Raw genomic sequence first — 27,597 nt, forward strand, 5'->3', positions numbered from 1 at the left:
AAAAGCAGCTAACATTTTCAAAGAACTGTAAGCACTCATTCTTTTTTCACTGGTTGCAACAGGAGACATTGTCTAGGCATTGCTGGGAAAATTGCGAAAACACCTATCTGCATCTTCATGAGCCCACAAACCTTGCAAACTCTGGCACTTACCAGGTGCCAGATCCAGCTACACAGAGCCAGCAGAACTTGCTAATGTGGGAGATGTCCGAGATAACACGTCACAGTCCTGAAAAGGATACTTCCAGAAGAACTGATTAATCCAGACATGGTCTAAAGAGCTTCCTCATGTCCTGGCAGCTCAGAAGACGGACATACTGACCCAGTGACACTCTACACCTAAGTGTGTCCAAGTGAGATCTGGACTGCCACTCACACATCCCAGTTCCTTTCAGAAACAAGACTGAGGGTTCCTCACTTTTACATGATTTTCTGAACATTTTACTTCTTGTAAAAAAAAAAACACAGTGTGTGACCTGAAGCCGCTAGCTTGAATGCTCCTCTTTGGGATGGATGAGACAACAGGAACAAGTGTAAACAATGTAAAGACTTGATATAAGGAAATTATTTTTTTTTTACCATGAGGATAATACAGCTCTGGAACAGCCCTGAAACATCACTGCTTGAAACATTTTCTTGAAACATTTTCAAGACCCAACCAGACAAAGCCCTGAGCAACCTGGTCTGCAACCTGGTCTGCAACCTGGTCTGAGCTCAGACCTGAATCTCTTTAAGCAGCAGACTGAACTACAGACCTCCCACAGTCCTTTCCAACCTGGATTATATGACAACCTGTCATTAATTACTCTAAAAGAGAGAATTGACCCTAATTTTCTCTGTGGAAAACAAAACAAACAAACAAACCCCCCCAAACCTGGAAAAAAAAAATCCCTTTCAAAACACCTTGCCTTTCTCCAACTGATCAGCAAGCAAGCAGTAAAAAAATGGCTGCTAAAACAAGATATACAATTACATGACCCCTAAAACTCTTCCACAGTCTTTTGTCCCTAGTAATTCAGTAGTGTCTAACAAACTTCAACAGTTCAGTGGAAGCTATTAGGGAGGCCATGAATCCACCAGTAAGTCTGCCTTGGCCAATACAGATGAGCGCTGTAAATTCTCACTATTAGAAAAAGAACGTATCTTCTTCCCACATTCATTCCACTTTCAGAGAGATCAGTATAATTTTTTGAAAAGCTTAAAGTTATTTCATAACTAATACAGAAAAAAAAAAAAAAAAACAAACCTGAGAAATACTGAAAGCATTTATTTGGGACATTTGGGTTTTTTCTTTGCTGAAGCATTTCTTTGGGTTTCTCATGGCAGAAAACCTAGAAACTGAAGTTATTAAACAGGTACACATTGTTCATTACTCTCTTCCAAGGGATGTGCTAAAGGCAATAAATACTCTAGAGGACTTCAATTTCCATTGTTTACTTTCTTTCATATACATCAAACCGTTTGATAACAGAGCAGAAGCAGAGCATCCATGTACAATTTCCTCCATCGAGCCCTTATCTCATGACCGAAGCAGAGCTATTCTTACAGAAGCTTCCAACCCCGAGAACGTGCATCCAAGTTTTGTATTCCAGAGTAACCACAAGGGCATACTCCACCCAAGATGTTTGAATGTTATCCTGGACTGGGCCCCAATACTGTTTATTGTGCACAGGAAAAACTCATTACTATAAAGCAGCCAGCACTGAATGCATTTCACAAGGGCGCGTTTTACAGGACCTACAACAAAATATCAAAGTAGGAGTCTTCTGGACTCAAACCCTTAGCAGAAGCCCCTGTTCCCTGAATTATTCAATAAACATCATCCCCTTTCATCTTAAGCTTATAAACTTCTTATTTCCAGCCCAATGCAAGGCAAAATCCTAGCTCTACTGAACGTATTGATTTGACTCCAGTGATTACAGTGCGGCTTGCATTTCACCCACCAAACCCTCCACGTTCACGTCCTTTCTGCTCCTCACTAACACAAGTCTACCTGTAGGTAGAAACCCAAGCAGAGCCCCCTCAGCTCAAGTCCATAAAACCTCCCTGGAGGTGACAAGTCTAACAGGTTCTCATGTGATGTTAAAAGAATACAAAGGTTTCCCCCGCAGTAGATGACCAGCACTGGGAGGCAGGTGACCTACCCAATACAACACCCTGACAATATGCAGGTTCCTCTGTGAAGTTCCCATCCCCCCTGCCCGAAAAATATCAGCATTACACACTCAGCTCTAAAGGTCTGGCTCAGGAAAGAAGCTCTCCATAAATGTTTTTCTCCTTGCAGAGGATGGTGATGTTAACAAATACACATGTTCTCTAGATTAGATACCCTATGAAGAGGCCAGTTAGATATTCCTCACCAGAACCACCTTCTTTATGCAAAGGTAGAAGTTGCACTATGTTGCTTCAATTATCCATGGCTGAACACAGTGGATCTTTTGATAACAACCAGGTTTTCTTTACTGAAAAGAGAATATCTACAGACATTACTGGCAAACTAAACCTAAACTTGATCTTTTAGGGGAAATTCCCCAAACATTTTCTTCAATTAGAAGAGGCGCAAGAAAAGCTTATGTAATGCTATACTTGATTTACTTCTTGGCTGGTAAGAAAAATGTTTGGCATTGAAGTAGGCATTTTTTTTTCCCATCTTTTCCACATGCAATAACTCAAACATTCAGATTGGATAGCATTTACTTAATAAAAATCTGTCATCCACTTCTTCAAGTGGGTTCACTGCACTCATATCAAAAAGAAAAATAAGACAGAAGAGAAATTTCAGCAGTAGAAATAGGTTAGCAAGTAGTTATCTTTGCTTATATGCCTTCCCAAGCAAAATGCATATTAGAGATGCATAGTGTTTGTAAATACAGTTATCATATAAAACTAAGATCACTTTTCTTTAGACTTTCTTCACACAAATCTGACTTTTGATGACAGGTAAAAATGATGATGAATAAGAAATCAGTCCTATCTCGGGTCATATGTTTGGCAAGACTGACTTTTCAAAATATTGTACGCTGAGATAAGAGTAAGCAGTTTATATGGTAAATATGCTCCCAGATACCTCAGGTTAACATAATTTTCTATGGAGGAACTAAACTGGAACAACAGGCCGATCCATCTCAGCTAACTTTTGATGATCACCTGTAAGCTACTCTTTTAGCCTCTTTAATACTCACAAGAGGTAATTTGTACTCTAGAGGTACTCTCCCTTCCTGAGGTAGGCATCTCACAAACTCTGAACTGTACTGTAAAAGCGCCTGTTACCTTACCTGACCAGAAAGGGTCCAGAAACTAACTTACTTATCTGGGCAAGATGCACTCACATACCTGAAATATAGCTGCATGGTCTCAGCAATTCAGTCTATAAAACCACAAACAGGTTTAAGTGTTGCTGGATGAGTAAATCACTTATGGTTTCTGATCAACTGAAATAATTTTTGCCAAGTTTGATCTAAATTCAGTGTGCCAAAGAAAACCCCAAACCAACAACACAGAGAGAAACTTTCAAGAAAATGTTTGATGTAATCTGAAGGAAGCTTACAAGAGTCAGGTTCTTTACTGCAAAAAGACATTACGTATCAAAATTTTCCTAGAGAGAGAGTGTGTGGGGGTGTGTGTGTGTGTGTGTGTGTTAAACCTTCCCTTCAAAAGGAGCGGAAACACTTTGTTTAGGCTTCTTCTCCTTCCCACCATATTTTTGTTTGGAAGGAAAAAAGGAGGGGAGGGAAAGGAAGAGATGGGGCTACTCTGCCATCTTTCTCCAAATAATTATTTATATATTTTTTTATTCAACCACAAAACTGAAAAAGAAATACCACAAAATTTCCTCCAAAGCACCAAAAAGCCCCGAACTTCTCTTCCAGGTCATTGCTCAGCTAAAGTTAATGGAGCAATGACAGTTGACATCACCTTGTTTTTCTGGTGATCTCATGCACATACACTGATGAAGCACAGTGAGATGTATCACCAAGTTATGCTGACTCTGTGAAGCAACTGCTTAATAAAAGCTGCATTATACAAACTTCTACTTAATTCTGCATTCAAGGATTTAATGGCAAGTCATACCAAAAATCTCCTCTATTTCAAAACATTGTTCACAAGTTAAAAAAAAAAAAAAAAAGAAAAAGAAAAAAGAAAAGAGACAACGAGACGGCTGAACTTCTTAAGTCCTTCAGGAAAAAAGAGTGGGTTGGTTATTACTGTTTCCAGGCTTTTTTGAAAATTTCTTTTTACTTAAAAATTGAAAGAAAGAAAAATCAATGTAATCCAAGGTTGGGCTTTATTTTTCAAAAAGCAGACCTTTACCAGGAGCCTGAAGTAAAAATCATAGAATCATAGAATAGTTTAGGTTGGAAAGGACCTTGAAGATCATCGAGTTCCAACCCCCCTGCAGGGACAACTCCCACTAGACCAGGCTGCCCAAGGCCACTCCCAGCCTGGCCTTGAACACCTCCAGGGACCGGGCCTCAACAACCTCTCTGGGCAACCTGTTCCAGTGCCTTACCACCCTCAAAGTGAAAAACTTCTTCCTAATGTTCAATCTAAACCTGCCCTCTTCTAGTTTAAAGCCATTCCCCCTCGTCCTATCACTACATGCCCTAGTAAAAAGTCCTTCCCCAGCTCTCCTGTAGGCCCCCTTTAGGTACTGGAAGGCTGCAAGAAGATCTCCCCGGAGCCTTCTCTTCTCCAGCCCCAACTCTTTCAGCCTCTCCTCATAGGAGAGGTGCTCTAGCCCTCGGATCATCCTCGTGGCTCTCCTCTGGACGCACTCCAGCAGGCCCGTGTCCTTCTTATGTTGGGGACTCCAGAGCTGGATGCAGTACTCCAGGTGGGGTCTCATGAGAGTGGAGTAGAGGGGCAGAATCACCTCCCTCAACCTGCTGGCCACACTTCTGATGCAGCCCAGGATATGGTTGGCCTTCTGGGTTGCGATCGTACACTGCTGACTCATGTTGAGCTTCTCATCAATCAGCACCCTCAGGCCCTTCTCTTCAGGGCTGCTCTCCAGCCATTCCCCGCCGAGCCTGTATTTGTGCTTGGGATTGCCCCGACCCAGATGTAAGACCTTGCACTTGGCCTTGTTGAACTGCATGAGGTTGGCTTGGGCCCACCTCTCCAGCCTGTCCAGGTCCCTCTGGATGGCATCACTCCCCTCCAGCGTGTCTACCTCGCCAAACAGCTTGGTATCATCAGCAAACTTGCTGAAGGTGCACTCGACCCCACTGTCCATGTCACCGACAAAGATGTTGAACAGTACAGGCCCAGTACCGACCCCTGAGGAACGCCACTTGTCACTGCTCTCCACTTGGACATCGATCCGTTGACCACAACTCTTTGAGTGCGACTGTCCAGCCAGTTCTTTATCAACCGAGCGGTCCATTTGTCAAATTCATGTCTCTTCAATTTAGAGACCAGGATATCGTGTGGGACAGTGTCAAATGCTTTGCACAAATCCAAGTAGATGACATCAGTTGGTCTTCCCTTGTACACTGCTGCTGTAACCCCTTCGTAGAAGGCCACCAAATTTGTCAGGCATGACTTGCCCTTGGTGAAGCCATAAAATACTACTACTGAATGTGTCCAGAGGAGGGCAACAAAGCTGGCGAAAGGGCTGGAAGGCATGTCCTATAAGGACTTAGGGCTTGTCTGGTTTGGAGAAAAGGAGGCTGAGGGGTGACTGCATTGCTCTCTACAGCTTCCTGAGAGGGGGGAAATGGGGAGGAAGGCGCTGATCTCTTCTTCCTGGTACCCAGTGAAAGGATGTGTGGGAATGGTTCAAAACTGTGCTGGGGGAGGTTCAGACTGGATATTAGGAAGCATTTCTTTACCCAGAGGGTGGTCAAACACTGGAACAGGCTTCCTAGAGAAGTGGTCAATGCCCCAAGCCTGTCAGTGTTTAAGAGGCATTTGGACATCGCCATTAACAACATGCTTTAACTTTTGGTCAGCCCTGAATTGGTCAGGCAGTTGGACTAGATGATTTCCAACTGAAATAGTCTAGTTTTTCCTACTAACAAAAATAATAATAAAAATCTAATGGAAGGCTGCCTTGAGCATGAATGAGCAAAGGGACTGGGATCAGCGTATGTGAATAGTTTGGTTTGAAAAACAGAAAAGGTAGAATTTTTATTCCTGCAGTGATTGCTGGTCAGAGTTGAAGTCCTTCATTGCTCTGACAGGGCAAGTCAAATAATTTTACCCCATGAAAACAAACATTAGGCAAGTGGTACACGAAGGAATATATTACATGTCAGAATAAGTTAGCTTAAAAAAACCAACCTCATCAAATTCTGACGTTTTATGAAATTTGTGCCTTCTAGAGGCAATCATATTTTTCCTTGAAACACACCCAAAAGCGTCTTTCTCTGACCAGTGGAGGAATTTAGGATTTTAACAGGGGAAACCTTGGTTTCCTACTGAATTTGTGTACACTAAATCATCCTACAAAGAAAGTTTCCTACTGTGCAAACAAGAGGATACCGATGGGGCAAGCTTTAGCACAGACTATGCAGCAATAGCCGTAAGTATTCTTCACCAACACAAATAAAGGGCTGTTTTATGTGAGCAAAACTTCAGGGCAAAACTTCAACTTGGAGTCACTCATCATAATCTCAGGGGACAAAGAAAGAAATCTGATGCAAAAAACAGTTACCATGTGTTGGTTTCCCAGTAGGAAACCTCTTGGTCCTCTCTCCGAGTTTGACAAAGCTGAAAAATGGCAGCCAACTAGATCAGGGCTTCTTACACCATTTGGAAAGAGCTCAATACCTTACACATCTCTTTTCAGAAATTCTCTTGCAGAATTTGAGTACAGATAGCTGCACATACAGCCTAATACGTCAAGGCTGGGAAAAACAGGTTCTCAATTACAGCCTGATCTCAAGCTCCCTGAATTCATGGAAAAGCTCCCATGGACTTCAGTAGACTGTGGAGGATGCTTCAGGGTCTGGTTTTGGCCAGATGTTGATTTCTGAAGTGCTACATGTGCTGGAGAAGACACCCTTCTCAACTTTAGTAAAGGTATTTGTTTCCTTTTGCTACTATGCCACTCTGAGCTCTGGATAATGCAAGACTCATCTCTTACCTAAAAGAAAATGTGAAGCCTATATTCACAGCATGCTTTGCAGCTGAAACATGGTGTATTTTTGTATGTGGAAAACATATCCATCTTTGGGGGCCTTAATGTTTTTAAAGAAAAAGCTCCAATAGTCTGAAAAGTCTCTGGAAGCTCTTTCCTTTTCAATTCAGCAAGGTGGTGTTTGGCTGACACTGGCAAGCAAACTCCGATTTATGAAGTGCCCTCACAGTGCCCTGTGAAATTTGCCATATCCCTCCATGACAGTCAGCACTATCTATCATGCGAACATAATCCCCTGAGACAGAAGACCCAAGCCCCTTCACTGCTCTCTTCTGCAAACAGATGTGTGCATGTTCCCCAGCTCTGTAAGTCACGGCCAGCTTTTGGCAAAGAACTTCAGCAGCTGCACATCTGCAGAGGGGAAAAGCTTTCAGCAAAAAAATAGAGGGGGATCTCATCCTCCCCCCCTCCCCGGCCTGCAAAGCAAGCTCAGCATTTGTTTCTCTCCAGATGACACCCTGATGGGTTGATTTAATCATTCACATATGCATGCCTATTCACAATGCTAGCAAAATAGCAGGGCTGTGACAGCATCTCACCTGAACTGCTCACAGTAACATGGCTTGTCAGCACGTGCTTGGCAAGAAGTCTCACAGGATATGAAGAGAAAAGCAATGTTCAAGGACATCACTAATATAAAATGATTCTACCGAATACAATTGGGTGTGTGAGAGACCACTTGTGATGAGGAAAACAACTAAGCAGGTGTTTAATTTTAAGCCTATGCTCAAAGCCCACTATCTTCAATTAGATTTAAGCTTGCATTGCATGAAGTCCAGTCCAGACTTTCCTGAGCGGGAATGATGTACTGCACTGGGAGCCAAAGTGCTCTGCTGGGTGGATTTAAGCATGCGCTTAGACCTACATGTCTGCTTAAACGATTTGCCAAACTGGGGGCACTGTACAGAATATTTAAGCGTAGCAGGATCACAGAAACACTTCACCACTTTGATTCCCAAAGGGAAATTTAATTAAAACACAGAGGATCTAGCCATTTAAAGTTATTCTGGTTACAAAGAGCAGTAAGTCCTTGCCCCCTGAAACAGTCTCTCTGGTGGATTGCCAGAGTCCCCCGTAAGTTTCTGGAAACACAACTTAAGTACCTGAACTTAGTAAGGAGCCATCTGCTCTCAGGGATCTGCAGGATCAGGAGTCTCAGTGCCTGGCAGGGTCTCACACAGAACGTTTTTGTCCACCTCCAAGTGAGGTAGTACCTTTCCCTACTTGAGCTGCCCCGAACCATCATCAGCTCTCAACATTTTAAGTGTCTGGGCCAGATTTTCAAATGAGCCCAGAGCCAAGCTTTTCTGACTGCTTCTCTGAGACCAGATTTTCTGCCAGGCACAGTCTCCTGCACAGATATCTAACCAAGACAAGACCCTTCCAAGCAAGGTCGGCACCCCTTATGCTGAGCTGTTCAGCAAATCTGATTACTTACCGTGATGCCTAATGAGGAGCTGAGCATACAGCTGCCAGCATTTATTTGCGGAACCTGTCTTTACAATAGTCTCAATCCAGATTGATAGCTCCCTGCTGTATGTGTGCTAGAAGGAACAAGACCAGTGAAATAAGCCTCCATCAGCATTAGCGATACTATTTCACAGAGGAGATAAGACTTACTGCAGTTAAAGGATGCCACAACTGAAAACAAAGTAATGCTCCTCCAACAGCTCACGCAGCAGCATCTGCCTTATTAGTGGGACAGCACTGGTAGTAACTTACAAACCCCACTTCAGGCACCACAGATAGAGACAAACAACAGCTAACTTACCCATCTATCTTCCTGCCTTTTGCCTTGTACTCTGATCTTCCATCACACATCTCAAAATCATACAAGTCCCATACCCACACTCCTAGATATGAGACCTTGTCAGCACTGCATGTGAAGCCAACTGCATGAAGAACCCGAGGGATAGCCAGGCCCATCTGTTAGAGGCTTTTCTCTGCATGGGTTGGTGTTTTTATTTTAACTCCCTCTGCTTCTGGGCCCCTCTCCCTCTCTCGCCCCGCCCATCTCCCTCTCTCTGCTCATGAGGAGAGAGTTTCCATCCTGGCTCTGGGCCAGCACATGTATGGGCAAAGGCAGTGCTCAGGAAAAGCCATCTTCTTCTCCCTTTCATCACATAAACACTGCAGTTCCCAGTACACGGCTGAGCAAGAGTTTTGGCTTCAGTGCAGGGGGACTGAGGACCAGAGACTCCTGCCCAGGCTGAATATTGCAGCCTGGACACAGGGCAACCACCTCCTGTCCTGGCCACCCTGCTGCCAGTGACTAACGCGAGGCTTTACCCCAACTGCCCATGAGTTGCTTGTCAGATGGCTGACAGAGACGTATTTCACGTTCATCAAAGGACCACATGTAACAGCACATAAAGATAACAAGTAACATTCAAGCCAAATTCTCCTTCGTATGGGCAATTAAAAAAAGAAAACCAAAAGACCCCAAGCAAATCTGGCTGGCAGTGTCCTTGTGCCAGGGTGATGACCTCACCCGAAATGTACAAGAAGGCCTCAGAGATGTACTAACTCCTAACAGGCTTAATTAGTAAAATCAGACCTTTAATCACTGCTGTAACTATTGAATCTGCCCTGCAAAATCCCTGGAACTAACAGTATGCCAGCTGGAGCTGGTTACCCTAACCTGGGATGGGGAAGAAGCACTGAAACAAGGGATGAAGATTATATCAGCATGCACAGAGTTCGTTCCAGCAGGATATTACTCTTTCGAGCTTCTATCTTTCCAAATACACTTGACTTTCCCTCAGCTTTACCATGGGACAGTACTATTTGCAGAAAAGACAGAAATAAGCTTTTGATACATTACCTGCATTAAAGAAAGGAGTCTTAGTGTTTCAAATTTCTTGCAAGGAACATTTCTCATAAGCCCCCTTTTGGGGTCTTTGTTGCACATATGTGGCACCCCGCATTTGACCAGCAAATCTTTAGGCAATGTATTTACCTCAGAGCAGTACAAACCCAGGGGGTTTCAGCATAGGATTACCCTGGCCATCACACTAGGATTATCCCAAGAGCCCAAACTCTGTTAGCAACTGCAACGGTGATGGGCTGGAACCATATGATACAGTTCAAAGCTCCTCAGAGCAGCCTCGACACAGGATGGACGGCACCATCATAATGGCAGAGCCCCAAAGGTGTTTCACTGCAAGCTCTATGCCATGAGTTCCCACTGAGCTCCTGGCTCACGAAAAGACATGAACAGGTGAAGACTCATGTGAGCAGCAGGCCAGCATCCACTGCTCTCATCAGGAACCAGTCTGGGGACTTATTCACCTCATCAGTCCTATGTCTACAGACAGAGTACCTTGACCCAATTAGGTGGTAAACCACATAAAGGCTAGGACAGATCTTGAATAAGACTGGCCTATAGGGCCATAAGTATTTACCTATGTAATATAGTGACGATGCCTTCTAGTGTCATACCAACAACAGAAACCTTGAACTGATCCTCAGCCTGTTCTGTGCCAGGATTCCACTCAAAGACACAGCCCTCAGTTGAAAACCCAAGTTGTAGAGGGTCAGGAGCTCCAGGGACTCTCAGTTCTTTCTCTTAGGCATCCAATTTCGAGATCACTCAAGGCCCCTGCAGAAGTCTACATTTCAAAAGGTCAGCCTTCATGAAGCCAGGAGCCTGGAGTTCAATCATATGGTGTACACAAGGCTGACCACGGACACCAAGAATGAAACAGGTCTCATTTGCTCTTCACTAAAACCTGGGCTGAAATCACCACGAAAGGGCATGCATATTCACACATTTCAGCCCGTGCTTTCATTTCTAAGAGCTGGTAAGGCTGCTGAGGTGAAAGCCACAGGAAAAAATCCCATAAGCAAGGTAAGCATTCTATTGTCTTTTTCATTGCACTTCAGAGCTACAATCAAGAAAACATTGTCTCTTCTCTAGCCTTGTCTGGGTAAAACAGTGCTTACAGATCAATACCCCTCAGATGCAATGTTATTTGAGCTGTATCTGGGCAAATCTGGACTCACTCATTTATTGTCAGAGCTCAAATACAAAAAGGAATTTCTTTCTAGCTACATCCTACTCCCTTCTTCCCTGTGGAGAGTCTTCTCAGTCCTTAAGGAACTGCTATGAAAGTTCATTAAAAGTCCTATTCAGCATTTCCTTCGTAGTAGAGGCCTCTTCCAGCCAGTTCTTGGGATCCTGCCAAAAGACATATCAGCCACTAGTACTTAAATCCTTCCGCTAAAAAATGCTTCCCTAAAGAGCTTATACCCCAGTTCTGGATGCCTAAGAGAGCTGATCATCAAAATTAACCATCCTCAACAAGAGCTTAAGAGAGGTTTTTCTCCACTCTCATGGGCTTAATGGTGCACTACAGAGCCTTTTTTCCCCTTGGTTTGGCCTCCATTTAGGAAGGAGGAGCAGCTTCAGCAGAGTTCCAATCAGGAAATAAATGTCAGGTGCCCTAAAAGGAAGAGAGAACCCACGGCCTTGGGTGATGCATTCAGGGGGATCCAAAAGAACACTTAGTGGGCACTTCTGGAATGCCCAGCATCTCCCCATGTTTAACAGCCTGGCTCTGTTGCGTGAAGATCTGATTGGAGCATTTCTTAAACCTGGCACAAGGATTGCCTTCATCTCAGTGTCCCTAGAGCACTCAGTACAATAGAGGTTTTAATTCCTGTCCATATGAATTAGATGTTATGGCTGATATTCGGAATAACTCAGTGGAAGAGCTCCTACTGAGTTAAGATCACCCCTGAAAACCACAGCCTTGCAGCTTACATGGTCTTTATTTATCATCTCATTGTCAAAATGAACATTTCTTACACGTAAACACACCAGGCATGGGAGAAAGACAAGCATATTGTAAGCACTTGACAAAGGATATAAATGCCCTTCTTGTTTTTGAAGAACAGAAAGCATCATGTGGTTGCCTCTGCAGACAAAATGTCCTAACAGATTTCCCAAGGCAGTGAGCTGGGGACAGTACCAAAAGCAGCACTTTGGGACACTCTGCATGCACTTGTGGTCTACAAAGAGGATCGTGCTTGGGGATCTGAGCTGATGAACAGGGAGCACTTCTGTGCTGCTTGTCAGGACACGGAATGTGCCAAAGAACAAGCCAGGCCTCAGCACACAACCTTCTCACCCAGAGGCAAAGAGAGGTCCCAGCTGAGCCATAAATCTTTAGCCTGCCTTTTACATCCCAGGTCACTCCAGTGCCCTTTGTTTTCAGTGCTTTCTCTTCTGTTTCTCAAAGAGACGCTGTATTACCCTGAGAAATCCTATGGCTTTCCTCTCATTTCCATACTTAAAAGAGTTTTCAGTTCTTTCCAAGTCTGTCCCAACGTGGTACGTATCCATTCTCACACATCGAAACACTGTTTGGATTATTTTAAAAAACTCAACTAAACAAACAAAAAAAAAAAACAACCTAAAAACAACAACCACCAAACCCCACAAACACTACCGCAATGACAACAATTCAGAATACAACACAAGGGTCAAAGAAATGCATTTCTTTCCTCTGGCAGGATGCAGTAATGACTCCCTTTCTGGTGGTTCAGAAACAGAGCCAGTACACTTTAATGGACTTCGCTACCACACACCAAGAATGAGTGGTCAGTAAGGTGGCAACAAACACAGAAAACGGCTTTTTAATGCACCAGCAGCTTCCCTCCCAGTAGCAAATGAAAGCTGCGTGGAAATCCCTCTGCCCCTCTTTATCCTCCCAGCTGAGTTGCAGGCCAGAGACACTCCTCTCCAAAAGCAACACCTCTTGCTTAAATGGCAAGAGCAAAGGAGGCCGGAAACGCCTCAGGGTCAGGAACAGCTCCCATACAACTTGCTGACCTGTCCAGGAAACAAACTGCTCTTGTAAAGAGCAGGATTAACCGTCCCATGCTTCACACTTACTACCTGCTCCAGCAAGGCTCCAGTGCAGCCTCAAGCAGTTAGAAAGCCTCAATCCCCCCTAGACCATCCCTTTTCCAGCACTGACTATCAACAGCTAGTCTTTGCAGACTCATAAAACCAAAACCTCTGAAAATATCCCAAATACACCTTGCAGTTTACCCTCCAGTTTGCATTTGACACCCTGGGACCACGGCAGCAAACAGCTGTAAATTCTTCCCTGTTCCCTTCCCAACCCCCAGTCCTCTCCACCAATTCCACGCCTAACACATTAGCACTCATCATCCCGGGGTACCACAGCAGGAAGGCAAACTGGCATTTCCCCTGGACAGGTGAATACTCTCATGGACCCCAAGTGGGAGTCAGAAATGCCACTCCATTAGCTATGAGCTGCACCCAAGTGCAGATGTTTCTTCCTGCCGAAGGAAAAGCAAGAGAAAAACAGGCTATCCAGAGCAGGAAGAGAGAAATGCAGAGCTACAATCACATAAGGAATCAGAGTTTTACTGAAATTGAGGAGGACTCCGCTGTTTGTTCTGATAGGGCCCGGGCTTTCCTCAAAGAATTTGCTCAGCGTTTCCTCATCTTTTTTTGTTGCGGGAGTCCGAGGCAGGGCTGAGTCCGCCCAGGGGCCTCACGCTGGGCGGCTAGGCTCCCTCCGCTCCTCCGCCCCATCGCTCCCGAACCACTCCGGCCGGCTGTTCAGCAGGGGGGCCGCCGCCCTCCCCGCGTCCCCTCCGCTCTTCTCCCACCCGGCCGAGAGCCGCTCCGGCAGCCGACCCGGCTCACCCGCACCCGGCGGGGACGGGAAGGGGGAGCAGCAGCGCTCCCCGTCCGGGCGGGAAAGCGGCGGGGGCGAGCGGCGGTGCCCTCAGCGGCAGGCGGGCGGGGGGGGTTGGCTCACACCCCCCGGTTTCAGTCTCTGCAGCCAAACGCATTACTGGGGGAAGAAAAGCCAATTTAGGGGCTAAAGGCAAAAAAAAAATGTGCGATTTTTTTGGAGCGACGCCGATCCCCCACGCCCCGACCGCCGCCACGGTAGACGAGCGGTCCGCAGGCGGCGGGGGCTGCCTCCCGGCCCCTCTGCCCGGTCTTCCCCGGTAACCCCCACCACTGCTCCGGCCCCGCCACGGGCCCCTTCGCAACCCCCTACCTTCCTCGGCGGCGGCGGGGGTGGGGGCCCGTGCCCCGGCATAGCGGCGGCAGTCCCCGGCGCCGGGCTGGCGGCGTGCGGACGCGCGGCTGGGGGCTCCCCGCCCGCCGCGCCATGCAGCGCCGCGCCGCCGCTGCCGCCGCCCCCCGCCGGCACCAGCCCCAGCCCCGGCCCCGGCCGCCCTCCGGCGGGAGCACCGCCCCGCCCCGCCCCGCCGCCATGGCAACTCCGCCCGCCCCTCCGCCTGGGGGAATACCGCGTCGTGTACCGCTGCCAGCCGGCAGCCCGCTCGGGCGGCAAGGCGCTCGGCAAGGCTGGGGTGCCCGGCGTGGGGAGGGACGGACGGACGGGGACAGAGGTGAAGGGGGTGTACGGCGGTGGGGGGGATACACGGGGGAGACGGAGCACACGGGGCGTGAGGGTGCGCCTGCCAGTGGCAAGGGCAGAAATTAAAAAAGGAGATGAGGTGCACCAAGTTACCTTTCTGGTTGCAAGCAGAAACATCCGAGGGAAAGTTAGAAAGTCCTGACTTGCGACCAAACCAGCACCGGTTACTGCAACAGCTTCCTGTCGCTGGAAGAACCTGTCACGACATCTGGTCAGCTCACGGACATGCTTCACGGGAAAGCAGCTGGCCAAGGAAAGCCTCCAGCCTGTGGAACGATTTCCATCAGCTGATCTATTCACCTGTGCGGGGCCATAATCCTGTTGTTGGCACAGAGATTTTGCTTGGTCAGACCTGAGCCACCCATTACAGCGAGGGAGGGATCTGGATTGGAAAGGGCATTAATTCTTCCTACAGGCGTTCGGTGCCCACCGTACATTAAAATTGTTGGAAATGGTTTTTCTCCTCTGAATAGAAATATGCAATTAGTAATGTACACCCAGAGCTGGGAGCCAGCTGAACGCCCAGAGCGAGAGGCCACGGCTGTCAGCCCAAAGCCTCCCTGCACAAGACAGTGGCTTTGCTGAACAGCCATGATGGCAACGCAACTTGCAGTGTCACTTTTGAGGTAGGTGTCCCCTAAACCACATTCTGTCACAGGTTGTGGTCACATACATAAAAGCTCCCAAAAGGGAGAGGTGGATGATGTCATTGTCGGCTGCATCTTCAGCAGCAGGTTCATTAGTTTCAATTTATAAGAGGCACATGTCCTTTGCAAAGGAAACAAGCAGTCCTCCATAGCCATGTAATTACAAATGAGGTTAATACCTTGCTAGTTGAATAAGCAGGAGATGCAGCACTTCCACCAGAGCAGAAAGCCCAAGGTTCAGAGCAAGCCTGGAAGGTGAAACAACTCGGTAGCTCTACTGAAATACTATCAGCAGGCTTTTCCTTTTAATTTCTTTTACCAGCCATCGTGTGCCTTCAGATACTTCTATTACTCAAAGCCCTGACTGTTGCATTAATACCCCACTAAAAAAATAACTAATAATTGCAACACTTCAACTGCCACAGTCAGGCTACTGCTAGAAAGCCTCGGCTTTTGCTTAAAAATAAAAATGGCTTCACCAGCTTCTCTCATCATGGAAAAAAGGAAGAGGCAGCTTCCATCTTGCAATAGCTGAAGTAACCCCCCGCTTGCGTCAATCCCTCAGGTTTCACCTGTAATTCGATTCACTGCACCAGTCCAAACCAAGACAGGCTCAAAAACAAGACAGCAAGAAGCCACCTCATCTGTCAAAATGGATGGAGACGTGAAGGCCACCAGCCCAAGTGCGGGCCCCTTCCCTCTTGTCACCGGGCACACACAGGGAACACGTACATCCCTGCGGGTGCCCGGTGACAAGAGGGAAGGGGCCCCTCGTCCTCCTCCGGCATAGCCCGAACTTGAGGGAGGCTATAGCCCAGTCAAGCCTACTCCCTCACAGAGCTCAGCTGCCCGCCATGAGGCGGGAAGAATCACCTCACATTCCTTCGAGGCTCCCGCTCCTGTGCCTTTAAGGGGCGGGCCGCTACCGCCCGCCGGCGCTGATTGGCTGGCTCCGCCCGCGTGCCCCCCCCCGGCCCCTCGGCCGGCCGTTAGAGGCCGTTAACGGCAGCGGGCGGGCCATGGTGGCGGGCGGCGCCGTGCGGCTGCTGCCGCTCCCGCGCCCCCTCCTCGGGCGGGCCGCTGGGGCGAGGGGGGTGCTGTCCGGTTGGGCGACCGCGGGGCGCGGCGGGCTGCGTGCCGGACGCTGGGTCGCGGTGGCCTTGGCGGTGCCTGCTGGGACCGGTTGGAAGGAGAGGCCGGGACAGCGGGGGCCGGTATGGGTAGGGGAGCGCGGCCCGGAACGGCCGCCCCGGGCGCTGTTGCGGCGCTTGGGTCTGGTGCTCCGGTTGGGTCTGCGGGCCTGCGGGTTGCTGCTGCGCTTCGGCCCCCTGCTGCTGCTCTACCCGCTGAGCCGCCTGTGGCCCGGCCTGGGCGCCCTGTGGCTGCGGCTGCTGCGACGGGCGGCCGAGGCTGCTGGCCCCACTTGTGTCAAGCTGGGCCAGTGGGCCAGCACCCGGAGGGACCTCTTCTCTGAGGCCTTCTGCGATGAGTTTTCCAAGCTGCATGTTGAGGTGAGCCCACACCCGTGGGGCCACACTGATGAGCTCCTGAGGAAGGCCTTTGGTGAGGACTGGACGGGCATCCTCAAGTTCCAAAGTCAGGAGCCTGTTGGCTCAGGCTGCGTCGCCCAGGTGTATAAAGCCTATGCTGACCTCACGGCTATTGCTGGCTCCCAGGCCAAGGAGCTAGGGCAACGCTCGGAGTTACGGTCTGCTTTTGAAGCATGGGAAGTGTCAGGTTTTAGTGGCCTCCTCAGGTGGCTGAGGAGGAGGAAGAGCAAGGAGACGCAAGATGAGAGGAGCAGGGAGGAGCTGAGCCCAGCAGACAGCTCCCGGGGAAGTCCTGTGAGTGGGATACCCCTTATGGAGCAGATGGCCAAACCACTCCTGAGTGCAAATCCTTCATCAGCCAGACATCTCACACCTGTAGCCATTAAAGTAAGTCATACATCTGGCCAGTAGATGTGTGAAAATGGAGCATGCTACAGAAGGCCAATCAGATTTTAATTCCAAAAGAGATGAGTAGCTGGCTAGGGCCAGGTAGAGCGGGAGAACTGATGCTCATCTGCCTCAGTGTCTTTTCTCAGTGCTTTGGTTCCAGCCAGCTGCAATCCAGACTTGCAGTGGTCACAGCTCTTCGCAGCCCAGAGAGCTTGAGGACACATACTGCCTATGGCACCTTTAACATGGTATGTGGATGCCAGAAATGCCTGCAAGGGCCAAGTTTATATTAAAATAATGAATATTAATCTTGGTTTCACCTTCCAGAAAATGAAACCCCTTCTCTTCTCACATGAAGAAATCTGGAACAGATAAGTTTTTTCCAGCAAAGTTTATTTAAAGAAATCTTACATTTGAGCTGTTCCAAATACTAGTCAGTACTGCACGGCACAGAGAAGGTGGGAGTGCAAAAGCAATGGAAAAAAATGGCATTGGGTGAGACTGTAGGCTCCAGCACAGATATATTCCATTTGAAGATTATAATGTGTTTCTTTACAGCTTAATCCATGCCAAAATGTGAATTCTGAGGACTAGCTGGGGAAGCCTTGTTAGCTCCCAGTTTTATAGGCTGGGTTCTGTCTGTTTGGAATGCATCAATTTAGCTGACTGAAATGGACCGTCCTTTTTACAACGTTTGGGGAGTTGATCTTGTCACTGTTCATTCTTGTGCAGGTCCTGCACCCTGGGCTAGTCCACCAAGTCCAGATGGATCTGTTTCTCATGAAGATGGGTAGCCACATCATTGGACTTCTCCCTGGATTCAAGTGGCTCAGTTTGACAGAGATCGTGGAGGAGTTTGAGAAGCTTATGATTCAGCAGGTGCGTGCCATGCCATGGTGTCCCCACGTACAACTGCCCTTTGCTTTGCCCCTGGCTGCCTCTAACTCTGTTCATACTGCTACTTTTTAAAGGCTTGCTTGTTATTTAGTTATGTTCTTTATTCTAATTGGTCATGTAATATGACTGTAGGAAAGCTTATATGATCAGAGAATAAAAAAGCAAAGCAATGAAAAAATTTAGCAAGCATTACTAGATTTAAAAATCTTTTATAGAATTTGAAAATATTTTTTTTAGACTATGTTTTCTAGTGAACAGCCTGAACACCTAGCTAGCCATAGTCACAGTCCTTTTTGCAGCGTTGTGAAAGATGACCACTGGTGAGAGACCTCTCCTTAGAAAACAACCTCTCCAAACAAGCCCTCAGGCATGTGGGTTTTCTCTTTAATCCTACACGTTTGCAATCTGTACTCACTGGTCATGTTTGTTAGCACTGATGTATATATATATTGGCATAGCTAATATACTTTCACATAATAATACATTCTACATTGTATTGTCATCAAACTTATAGTATTGGTAAAGTTAAGCTTTGCAAATAGATCTGGAAACGTCGTGATTCACTAATGTCTTCTAAAGACAGAGTCCTGAAATGTCCTTACTACTGAACTTTTAGATTTCACTACAGGCTTAATTAGGCTTATGTTTCTATTAAAATGAACCTGCTGATTTCATTTTTGTGTCTAGATTGCAGAATCTGAGGTCTGTTACAAGCTTTTTGAAAGCCTTAATTCTTTCCTACTATTGCAAAAAAAAATCTACACAATAAATCCATGTTGTAAACTGTTGCCTGTATTCAGATGTGACATGAGGTCATTAGTACCAGTTTAGTCCAGCAGAGCTTTTGCTGGATGTGCTGAAGACTGAGGATAAGGAGAGCATCTGATAGGCTTGTTGTAATTTCCTTTTGTTTCTCTTTGAAAGAACAAGAAGTATTCCTGGGATATTTCACACTGACAGATGAGGGAGGTGAGGCAAGGTTGTCCTGCCTCCTTGAGCAGCAGCAACAGTGGGTAGGAGATATGCCCTTGTGTCAAGGCACTGGATCACTGAAGAGCTAGGGTCAGGACTTTGCATGGTGGATTATTTTGTACATGTTATATTAAGTTTCTTCCTGCTATGGCTGCCTGTCTGTAAAGTGAGGCTTGGGCTGCAGTTAGACCCTGTCTGCCTGCCTTGCTTATTTGAACAGTAAGCTTTGCTTCAGGATCTGTCTTACCCTTGAAAATAACACAGTCCTGGTCTGTTTTGAGATACCATGCCTATAGTAAGAGTTACCTGTATTTTGAAGGTACCAGGTTTTGGGCCATCCGTTACCCAGTCTGTTACTCTACTCTTCCATCAGGAAAGCTATAAGCATGTAAGAAACACCACTCTATTTTGTTTTCATTCTGGCTTTCTGACTAGTTTTGTTGGTATTGAGTATTGCACTGTACAGTCATGTCCTCATACAGAATCCAGAAGATCTAATTCTAATTTAATCTAATTTCCAACCTGCTTTTTCTTTTTCTCCCTTGAGATTGACTTGCGCTACGAAGCCAGAAATCTGGAGCGCTTCCGACAAAATTTCCTAGATGTCGATTTTGTAAAGTTTCCAACTCCCCTTCGGCCTTTGGTAACGACAGATGTTCTAGTGGAAACATTTGAGGTAAGAATTGCAGGGTCTGAGAGTGGTGGTAGCAGTGAGAAGGCCCTTAGGAGAGGTGCCAAGGAGGTGTTTTTTTGAGAAGGAGTGACCAGAGGCAGGAGGATGCTTTGCTTTTATTTGCTTAAAGAGATCAGTGTCTTTCCTCAGTGTCTCTTCCAGTCTCTTTGTAAGCAGTGTATCCCAGAAGACAGATGGCAGACAACTCCATATAGAAGCAAACACTTGGCCTGAAACCAAGCAGTGTGTCCAGCCACCATGTGGTTGCCTGTGCTTTGCAAACCAACACCACACTTCAGCTCTCCTCTGTGGTGGGCCAAAGCAGGGAGCTCAGCAATCTGACACTTTCTGATGCTTGCCTCACTTCCCTTGTAGACGTTTGAGTAGCCGACCAAAGCTACTCTCAGACATAGTTTTTGTGCATGTGTTCCTGGCAAGAGTATCTCTGCCAGAGACTATATCACACACTTTTTCCAAAGAACAAACCCTTACTTCTTGTATGTTCTCCATCGCATTATATAGAGCCTCTACTGAGCAGGTCCTTTCTAGAGTATTCTCATTGTCTTCCCTCAACTCTTGGTACCTGTGTTTGACTCCAGCTCCATCTTTATTTCAGGAGAGTGAGCCTATTTCGCACTACCTCCATGCAGAGATCGCCACAGAGCTGAGGCAGAGACTTGCAAAGATGGGCATGGACATGCTGCTAAAAATGGTAGGCACTTGGCTGAGGGTGGAAGTGAAGGTGGTTTTCCTGTAGAAGCTATTCAGATGGGTTAATAAGACAATATGGCTAAAGAGAGAACCTGTTTGCTTCTCACGTCCCCTACCCTTCTCCCCATGGACTCAAAGATAAAGCTGTGCCTGTGGATACCAGGTATCTCGTGGTAACCCAGAACTTGGGCTGTTGGGCACTGTGCAGCTTCTGAACTGGCAGAGGGAGGGTCTGTACTTTATGTGCAATGCAATAGAAGGTCTGAGTAAAGCCTGGGCTACATACACCATTATTGTAGCTTCTGACAGCCTCTTCCACTGCTGAATGGTGATCTGCTTGCACACAGTAGGGTTCTCCTATGCAACTTGATCAGTGCATTGCTTAGGAAACCCACTAATCCATTTAATTAATATTTGCATATTACCCAAGTGCTATAAGGTGCAATGTAATTAGCAAATATCATGCTTTGCAGAGACTATGGATGTGACTCACAGGGAATGCAGCTAGGTAGTTTCTTCATTTATTGACCTCTCCTCCAAAACTGCCTTTTTTAAGGAAGAATTAAATTCAGAGTAAAGAAAACAAACCTGGCCAGATTCAGCTTATGATTCAGCTTCTGGCTGTCTAGTTCTTTTGTGGTTAAAATAATCACAAATTATTTGATCTGGAAAGGAGTGTTGAGAGATGACACAATTGACTTGTGAGGAGCTATGAGAACTAGCAGGAAAGAGTTGCAAAAGAACCTTGTTGATAACTGCAACATCATGCTAGGGCAGTGGCAAGGCCTGCAGTTCTGACTCCGTGTAGTATGACAGACTCCAAAATAGCTTTTACTGCTTAGAAAAGCAATGGTGGAACTAGAATAGTTTTATGCTAACATTGAGTTCAATGGTTAGGAGCAGGGCAAAACTGCCAAATTTTAGGAGTAGAAAAGAATTAAAGAGCAAAGAAACAACATTATGGCTGTAAGTAAAACCAATACCTGTTTCCTGAATACTTTGTGCAGTTCTAGTTCCTTGCTGTCTAGGACCCTCCATTTCAAGGGCTGTAACAGAACTAGAAGAGGTGCAGAGGAAGGCAGCTAGGATAATCACTGGTGTGGAATAGCTTCCATACTGGAATAGTGAAATAATTTGGACTCTTAACTCTGGAAAGCAGAGAAATATGCATTCATGAGTGCATGAGTGTGAGTATGGATCTACTGTGCATAGTTTCTCAAAAGAGAACAGTGAGTGGGACATAAAATTATCAGAGGTAATTTTTTCAGGCGACACCTAAAAAATCCTTTTTTTCCACACAGCTCTAATTATTTACATGGCAATTGCACAAATTCACAAAGCCATGAAATGCAAAGATAACCTCCTTGGGGTGGGAGTCCTGCAGTCCCAGGTGGCCAGGAGGGTTAGTGGGGAAGTACTGTCTTGTGCTTGCCCTCTTGCTAGTCCTTTCTGTTTCTAACTACTAGCAGAGGCAGAGAAGTGCTACATACACTTGTGTCCTCTTCTCTTAACTTGTTTTCCTTACTTTTCAATACAGTTGTAATGTGGGTTGATGTCCCAGACTAGACAGACTTAACCATTCACTATAACTCGTGCCACTGAATGGCAAATGGCCTATTCTTCTTGCATTACTTTTTGCCAAGGCCCACCAGTGTGCCCCCAGTTTAGGATTAATTGCCAAAGAGCACTACTGTTCCCTGTGGGGATTCCTGGCTGTCCTACCTGACCTCTAGGAAACACTGGATTGTTTCACACAGCTCTACTGACTCCCCTAGAGTGAGTAGCACCCATGCCATTTCAGCACAGCTGGCCTCCAGCAAAAGCCATTTACTGTGTCGCTGCCTAGGGTGATGCACATTAGTAATGACAGCAAACAGACCAGAAACAAATCTCTGCTGTTTGCCTAGGAGTTTTGGCGAGGGCAGGTTTGGTTGGAATGAGCTGCTCTAACACTTGCCCATCCTCTAGGTCTTTGTTGACAACTTTGTCCATGCTGACTTGCACCCTGGGAACATCCTGGTTCAAGGCACGGCCCATGTCAGCACCAGCTGCAAGGAGCAGACGGCCATCGTGGACCTGTGTGACACGCTTGTGGTGGAAGTGCAGCCACCCTTGAGGCGGCTCTGCCTGGTGCTGCTGGATGCAGGGATCGTGGCGGAGCTGCAGAGCGCTGACATGCAGAATTTCCGTGCGGTTTTCACGGCTGTGGTCCAGGGCCAGGTGAGGCCTCTGTCATGGGACTGGGGAGCTAAGGCCGGGGAAGGGAGACAACTGTAGGGTCTGACGGCCGAAGTGATAGTTTTCTCTGTTTCCCCTTACAATCCTCCCTAAGAGGGGAGAAGAGACTTGCTAGTGTGGAAGCTATACCAGACACAGGGCTAAGATGTTCAGCTACAGCATGGAGGCTACCAGAGTGGAGCAATTTCAGTGGCCCAGGAAACAGACAGTGTTAAACAAGAAGCAACGGCTGCCACTCCCTTGTCAGGAGTGCTTCTGATGCAAGTTAGGACTGCCTGGGAGCCAGTTGGCATTTGAGGCTGTTGCAGAATCTGCCAGGTTTTATTAGAGAAGAGGAGGGAATGGATTAACATCTTGGTCTTCCACACATGTTCCCTTCTGCAGCCTTGCTGCTGGAAACCCCATATGCCATCCTGCATTTTGCTGTTGTGTCAGGGTCTGTAGAGAAGAGGAAGCAAAACGGGGGGAAGGGGTGTCTGGCCTCTGCCAGCCTCCACTGTATAAGAGGAACTACTTTATTCTCCTTCCTGCTTATTTTAAAATACACTGTCAGATTGACTAAAAAAATCCAGTGCTGATTCCTCCTTTTCATTCTGAGAACAAACATCTGTGCTCATGCTTGCATGTTGCTGTTTCTCAGTTGTGGGTTGGATGGCTCACCAGCATATCTCAAGAGGGACATGTTTTAACTTGGTTTGTTTAATGTGCTGAAGCATACCAAGGAGTCAAGTGCTAAACCGTGTATTCAGGCCCATCCTGTGCTGCCAGACTTACTTCTCAGCTACCAAGCAAAAGCCACAAACATTTGATTGCAAGTCCTTCATGGCTCAGGCTGGGTGTAATTCATGACCTACAGGTGAAAAACTTTTACACGAAGTCTCATTGCCAAACCTGGGGCCTCTGGCTCTATACATCACTGTCAGACATGTCTTCCAAGCCTCTCACATGTGAAGCTTGGGTATAGCTTCCCCCTTTCTCACACAGCATTTACTCATGTAGACTCAGCTCACTTGTCCTCCACAGTTTGCAAATGGAAGTTTGGACTTAGCCTTTAAAGGAGGTTAATATATGCCCTTCCTTACACCATTATCTCCTCTGCTAAGAAGAAGAGGCCAGTCCTGTGGGTTTTATTCTTCCCTCTGAAACTTCTGACTAACTGGGAGTATCTTTGTTGTATTCTACCCTACAAAGCCTGCAAGAAAAATAAGCAGGGTGTCATGGTTTGGCCTCAGCCAGCAACAAAGAACCGCGCAGCCGCTCGCTCGACTCCCACAGCTGTGGGAAAAATCGGCAGAAAAAGGCAAAACTCGTGGGTTGAAATAGTGTGATTTAACAGAACAGCCAAAGGCAAGAAGAAAGAAAAACAATAACACCAATAAAGGAATATAAGAACACGATTACAGTACCGCCATGCAGCGCACCGACCGGACCCACACTGCTGTAGCCCAACCCGGAGTGGTGACTGCCCCCCTCGCCCCTGCTAGCTCCTCTTATAGCTGGGCGTGGGTCACGTGGTATGGAATACCTGCCTCCCCTGCCGGCTCCTTGGGGAAATTAACCCCATCTTTGCTGGAACCAGGACACAGGGTTTTGCCAGATACCAGCTAAGACTTTTGGACCAGTTCTGCTCTTCCTGCACCTGCTTCGGTTGATTTGTTGGGTCTCCATTGCTGGAATAGGAAAGCACGGCTCTGGGAGTTCTCCCTGCAGTATGCCTCCTCCAAGGACCTATGCAGCAGAGGCCTTCCAGGGATGATGATGTGCCCTGTAGGCCTGCTGGCACCAGTGGTCAAGTCTGATTCTTCTTTTCAACTTGTTTCACAGGGGGAGAGAGTGGCAGAACTGATCCTTCATCACGCCCGTGCTAACCAGTGCCAGGACATCGAGCGATTCAAAGCTGAGATGGCAGAACTAGTGACCAAGGTCCGGGGGAACACCATTGCCCTAGGAAAGGCAAGTGCACAATGTTCTACCCTTGCTTACCTGTAATTCAGTGCAACTTGGCTTTCAGAATGATCCATGTGGAAAGGCCAGTTCTGATCTCATCAGCACCTCTAACTAGTACTGGGCACCTTTAGTCTCTCAGGTGCAGCAAAAGTCCATACAATCCTTTCTTATTTCCTTCTCATTAGAAAAAAAATGTGTGTGTTTGGTTGTGGGTTTTTTTTGGGGGGGGGGTTCTTATTTCTTTTTAAAGAAAAAAGAAAACAACAAAAATATCTGCAGTTCCCTGTGAGGAGTTGCTGAGCTTGCTGTTACAACTTGCATCCTGTTAGCTAAGGCCAGCCTGGGCACTTCAGAGAGCTTAGGATGGTGCTATTGAGCAAATTAGTGCATGTTGCATACTGCTGTGAGGTCAGACATTCTCAGCCTTCCTGGGCTGGCAAGTAAGCAGAACTATGGGTCACAGCTGAACTCCTTATCCTGGGTGGGGTCCGGGGATCATACCTTGTTGTTGGCTGTTGTCAGCCCAATAATCTTGTCCCACCACCAGAACCAAATGCTAACAAACAGCAGAATCCTGCCCGTCATTCACGCAGCTCAGTCTTCTTGACCATAGTTTTTTTTTTTTCATTAGTTGTTAACTTCTCCTTTTGTATTCCAGCTTCAGGTGGCAAATCTCCTCTCCAATGTCTTTAAACTGTTGATGACCCATAAGGTGAGGTCCTGTCACTGTCTGCCTTCAATAGCTGGGAGTTCATTTGGGGAGGGACAACTACTGGGAACATGAAGGGCTGATAAGGAGGGGGACTGTGACTTCTGAAGCGAACTGCTAGCAAGGGGTCTGCAGGAATGCATCCAGGTGTTGCAGGCATACTGTTTCTCAGGCCTTGCAATGCACCCTACCAAGACCAATTTCTGTTTTGTTGGCTTTTGTCTTAATATTGCATTTAGTGGTTGATACTTTTATAAAAATAATTTTTATTTATTTACTAAAAGGAATGTTGCTGTAACACATAGTTTTTCCTATTTTTTTTTTTTTTTTAATACTCCCTTAGAAGTAGAAAATGAAATCTGATATATGTTCCACTTGTGTATCATTGCATGCTTTCTTCCCTGGACCTCTTTCATGATGTGTGGTTATGTAGCAGCACTGGGCCATCTTACTGGTTTGTTAGAGGCCTCAAAAGTGACGAGTTGCTCACAGAACAGAGATTCCTTCTTATAACTGATAGTATTTTGGGGAACAACTTTCCACAGTTGCAAACAACTTTGGAAATCAATAGAGCTAGAACTAGAGGAGATGAGAAGGTTGTCAGCCACAAGGCTGCCCAGCCTGGAAAGGGTCCCCCAAAACATTCTTTAGTTAGAGGTTTTTGTCATTAAGCCTCATTAAGCTGGTTTCTAATAACATGAAATGTAATTTAGGCCCTTACAAAGCAAGTCCTTCCAACTCCATGAATTCTTAATACCCTGGTATGCCTTGAAACAATCCTTGTGCCTGGCGGGAACTGGGGAGTGGTTTGTTCACATGCAGAGCAGGGGATTGTTTCCTCTGTGATCTTTGGGGGTCTTTTGTGGCTGTTCAGAAGGTGAACTTCCCCTTACACAAATGCATGCATTCAAGAACATTGGATACTACTGCAGCTTATAATGACACTAGCAATGGTGAGCACTCCCAAGCTCCAGCTGTTCCAGTATGGAAGAAGAAAAAAAATCCCATTTCCCTTCTTGGAACTGAAAAACAAACTCCTGGGTTCCCTTAGGGCGCTTACCCTGAAACTATTTCTGAGCTTGCTGCTGGATTTCAGTGCATTCTGAAACTCTAAGTGATGGAGTTGCAGTGTAGTTTCAGATGTGTGTTTGCTCTCCCCAGCCTCTTCCCTTCCCTCTCATCTTAGCTAGACCTGGTACCTCTGTGGAATGGGCTCAGGAAAAAAAAAACGGTCCATCAAGTTAATCCCGTCACTTGTCATTCTAGGTGAAGCTTGAGAGCAATTTTGCTTCCATCATCTTTGCCATCATGGTTCTGGAAGGTCTTGGTCGTTCACTGGACCCTGAACTGGACATCCTAGAGGCAGCTAAACCACTGCTCATCAAAACTGCAGCTTCTGTCCTTGAATAGACTCTTGTGGCTGCTGCCCTCTCACTGTGCAGGGTTACCTATGCCATCTGTGAGCTGACAGAGAAAGACGCTGAAGGTGGAAAGTCACACCTGTCTTGGGGAAGTGCCATGCAGTGGTTACTGTCCGTTAGTGTTGCCTTCAGTCACTTCAGCCAAGCACCAGGCACAGGATGATTAGGAGGTCTGTTCCAGAAACCAGGTAGACTTTGCACAGTTGGAGAGTTCTGACTCATTACACAGCTCTAAGAGCTAATGTGCTCTGGCAGTTTTTAAACTGATGTATCATGTAGCTTAGGTGCACAAGATCACTGCAGCCTGATGAGGAAAACAGTCTTACTTGTCTAAAAGTCTTTTAAAAGATGTTCATTGATCCAAGTCTGTTTTGAAATATATCAGGGTAAATATTTAAAGTTAGTTTACTGACTTACCTGTCACTGTGGTATGAGAAATGATGTCCTAACACCACCTAAGCAATTAATTCAGGCTGAAAAAAGCCAATAAATGTTTTTCTTTTGTACTTTTAACTTCTACTTTTATTGTAGAAGTGTCCCGAGATCCTGCATGGAGTGGTCTGTTCTTAGTCATCTTGGATGATAAAAACAGACGAGTCAATCTGATTTTTCAAATTTCCATACTCTAGCACAATACTATAGGAGTTTGGATTATAAACAGCAAAAGAAAATATTTGCCTAGGCAGAAAAGCTAAATCCACAATAAAAACAACTTTTGAGAATAGTTGTACTGGTCTTGGTTTATTTTTTGAACCTTAAAAAGTATTTTCTTTTTTTCTCTCTCTGTGTTTCCTTCCTATCACCCTCCCCCCTCCTCCCCTAATCTCACTCTAGTCAACTCAAAACTTTAACTAATACACAAA

The 27,597-nt window shown here is 46.5% G+C and overlaps 2 protein-coding genes across 2 annotated transcripts in view; one reads left to right on the forward strand and one right to left on the reverse strand.

Annotated features, from left to right (window-relative positions):
- Positions 1-14,223, reverse strand: part of DENND2A (DENN domain containing 2A) — a 62,651-nt gene extending 48,428 nt beyond the window's left edge. The window contains exon 1 of the mRNA XM_082488490.1: positions 14,193-14,223. The gene's annotated coding sequence lies outside the window, so the exon portion shown is untranslated. The remainder of the gene's footprint in view (positions 1-14,192) is intronic.
- A 2,022-nt stretch (positions 14,224-16,245) lies between these two features.
- On the forward strand, positions 16,246-26,796 carry ADCK2 (aarF domain containing kinase 2; the record flags this gene model as incomplete). The annotated part of the gene is made up of 8 exons (XM_082489187.1): positions 16,246-17,163; positions 17,899-18,045; positions 19,583-19,711; positions 20,325-20,420; positions 22,388-22,639; positions 24,482-24,610; positions 25,263-25,316; positions 26,580-26,796. 8 exons carry the CDS (start codon positions 16,246-16,248, stop codon positions 26,721-26,723), a joined length of 1,869 nt encoding a protein of 622 aa, XP_082345313.1. The 3' UTR covers positions 26,724-26,796.
- Between the last annotated feature and the right edge of the window lie 801 nt (positions 26,797-27,597).

Source organism: Vanellus vanellus (genome assembly GCF_965231255.1).
Source record: "Vanellus vanellus genome assembly, chromosome: 1".
Classification (NCBI taxonomy): domain Eukaryota; kingdom Metazoa; phylum Chordata; class Aves; order Charadriiformes; family Charadriidae; genus Vanellus; species Vanellus vanellus.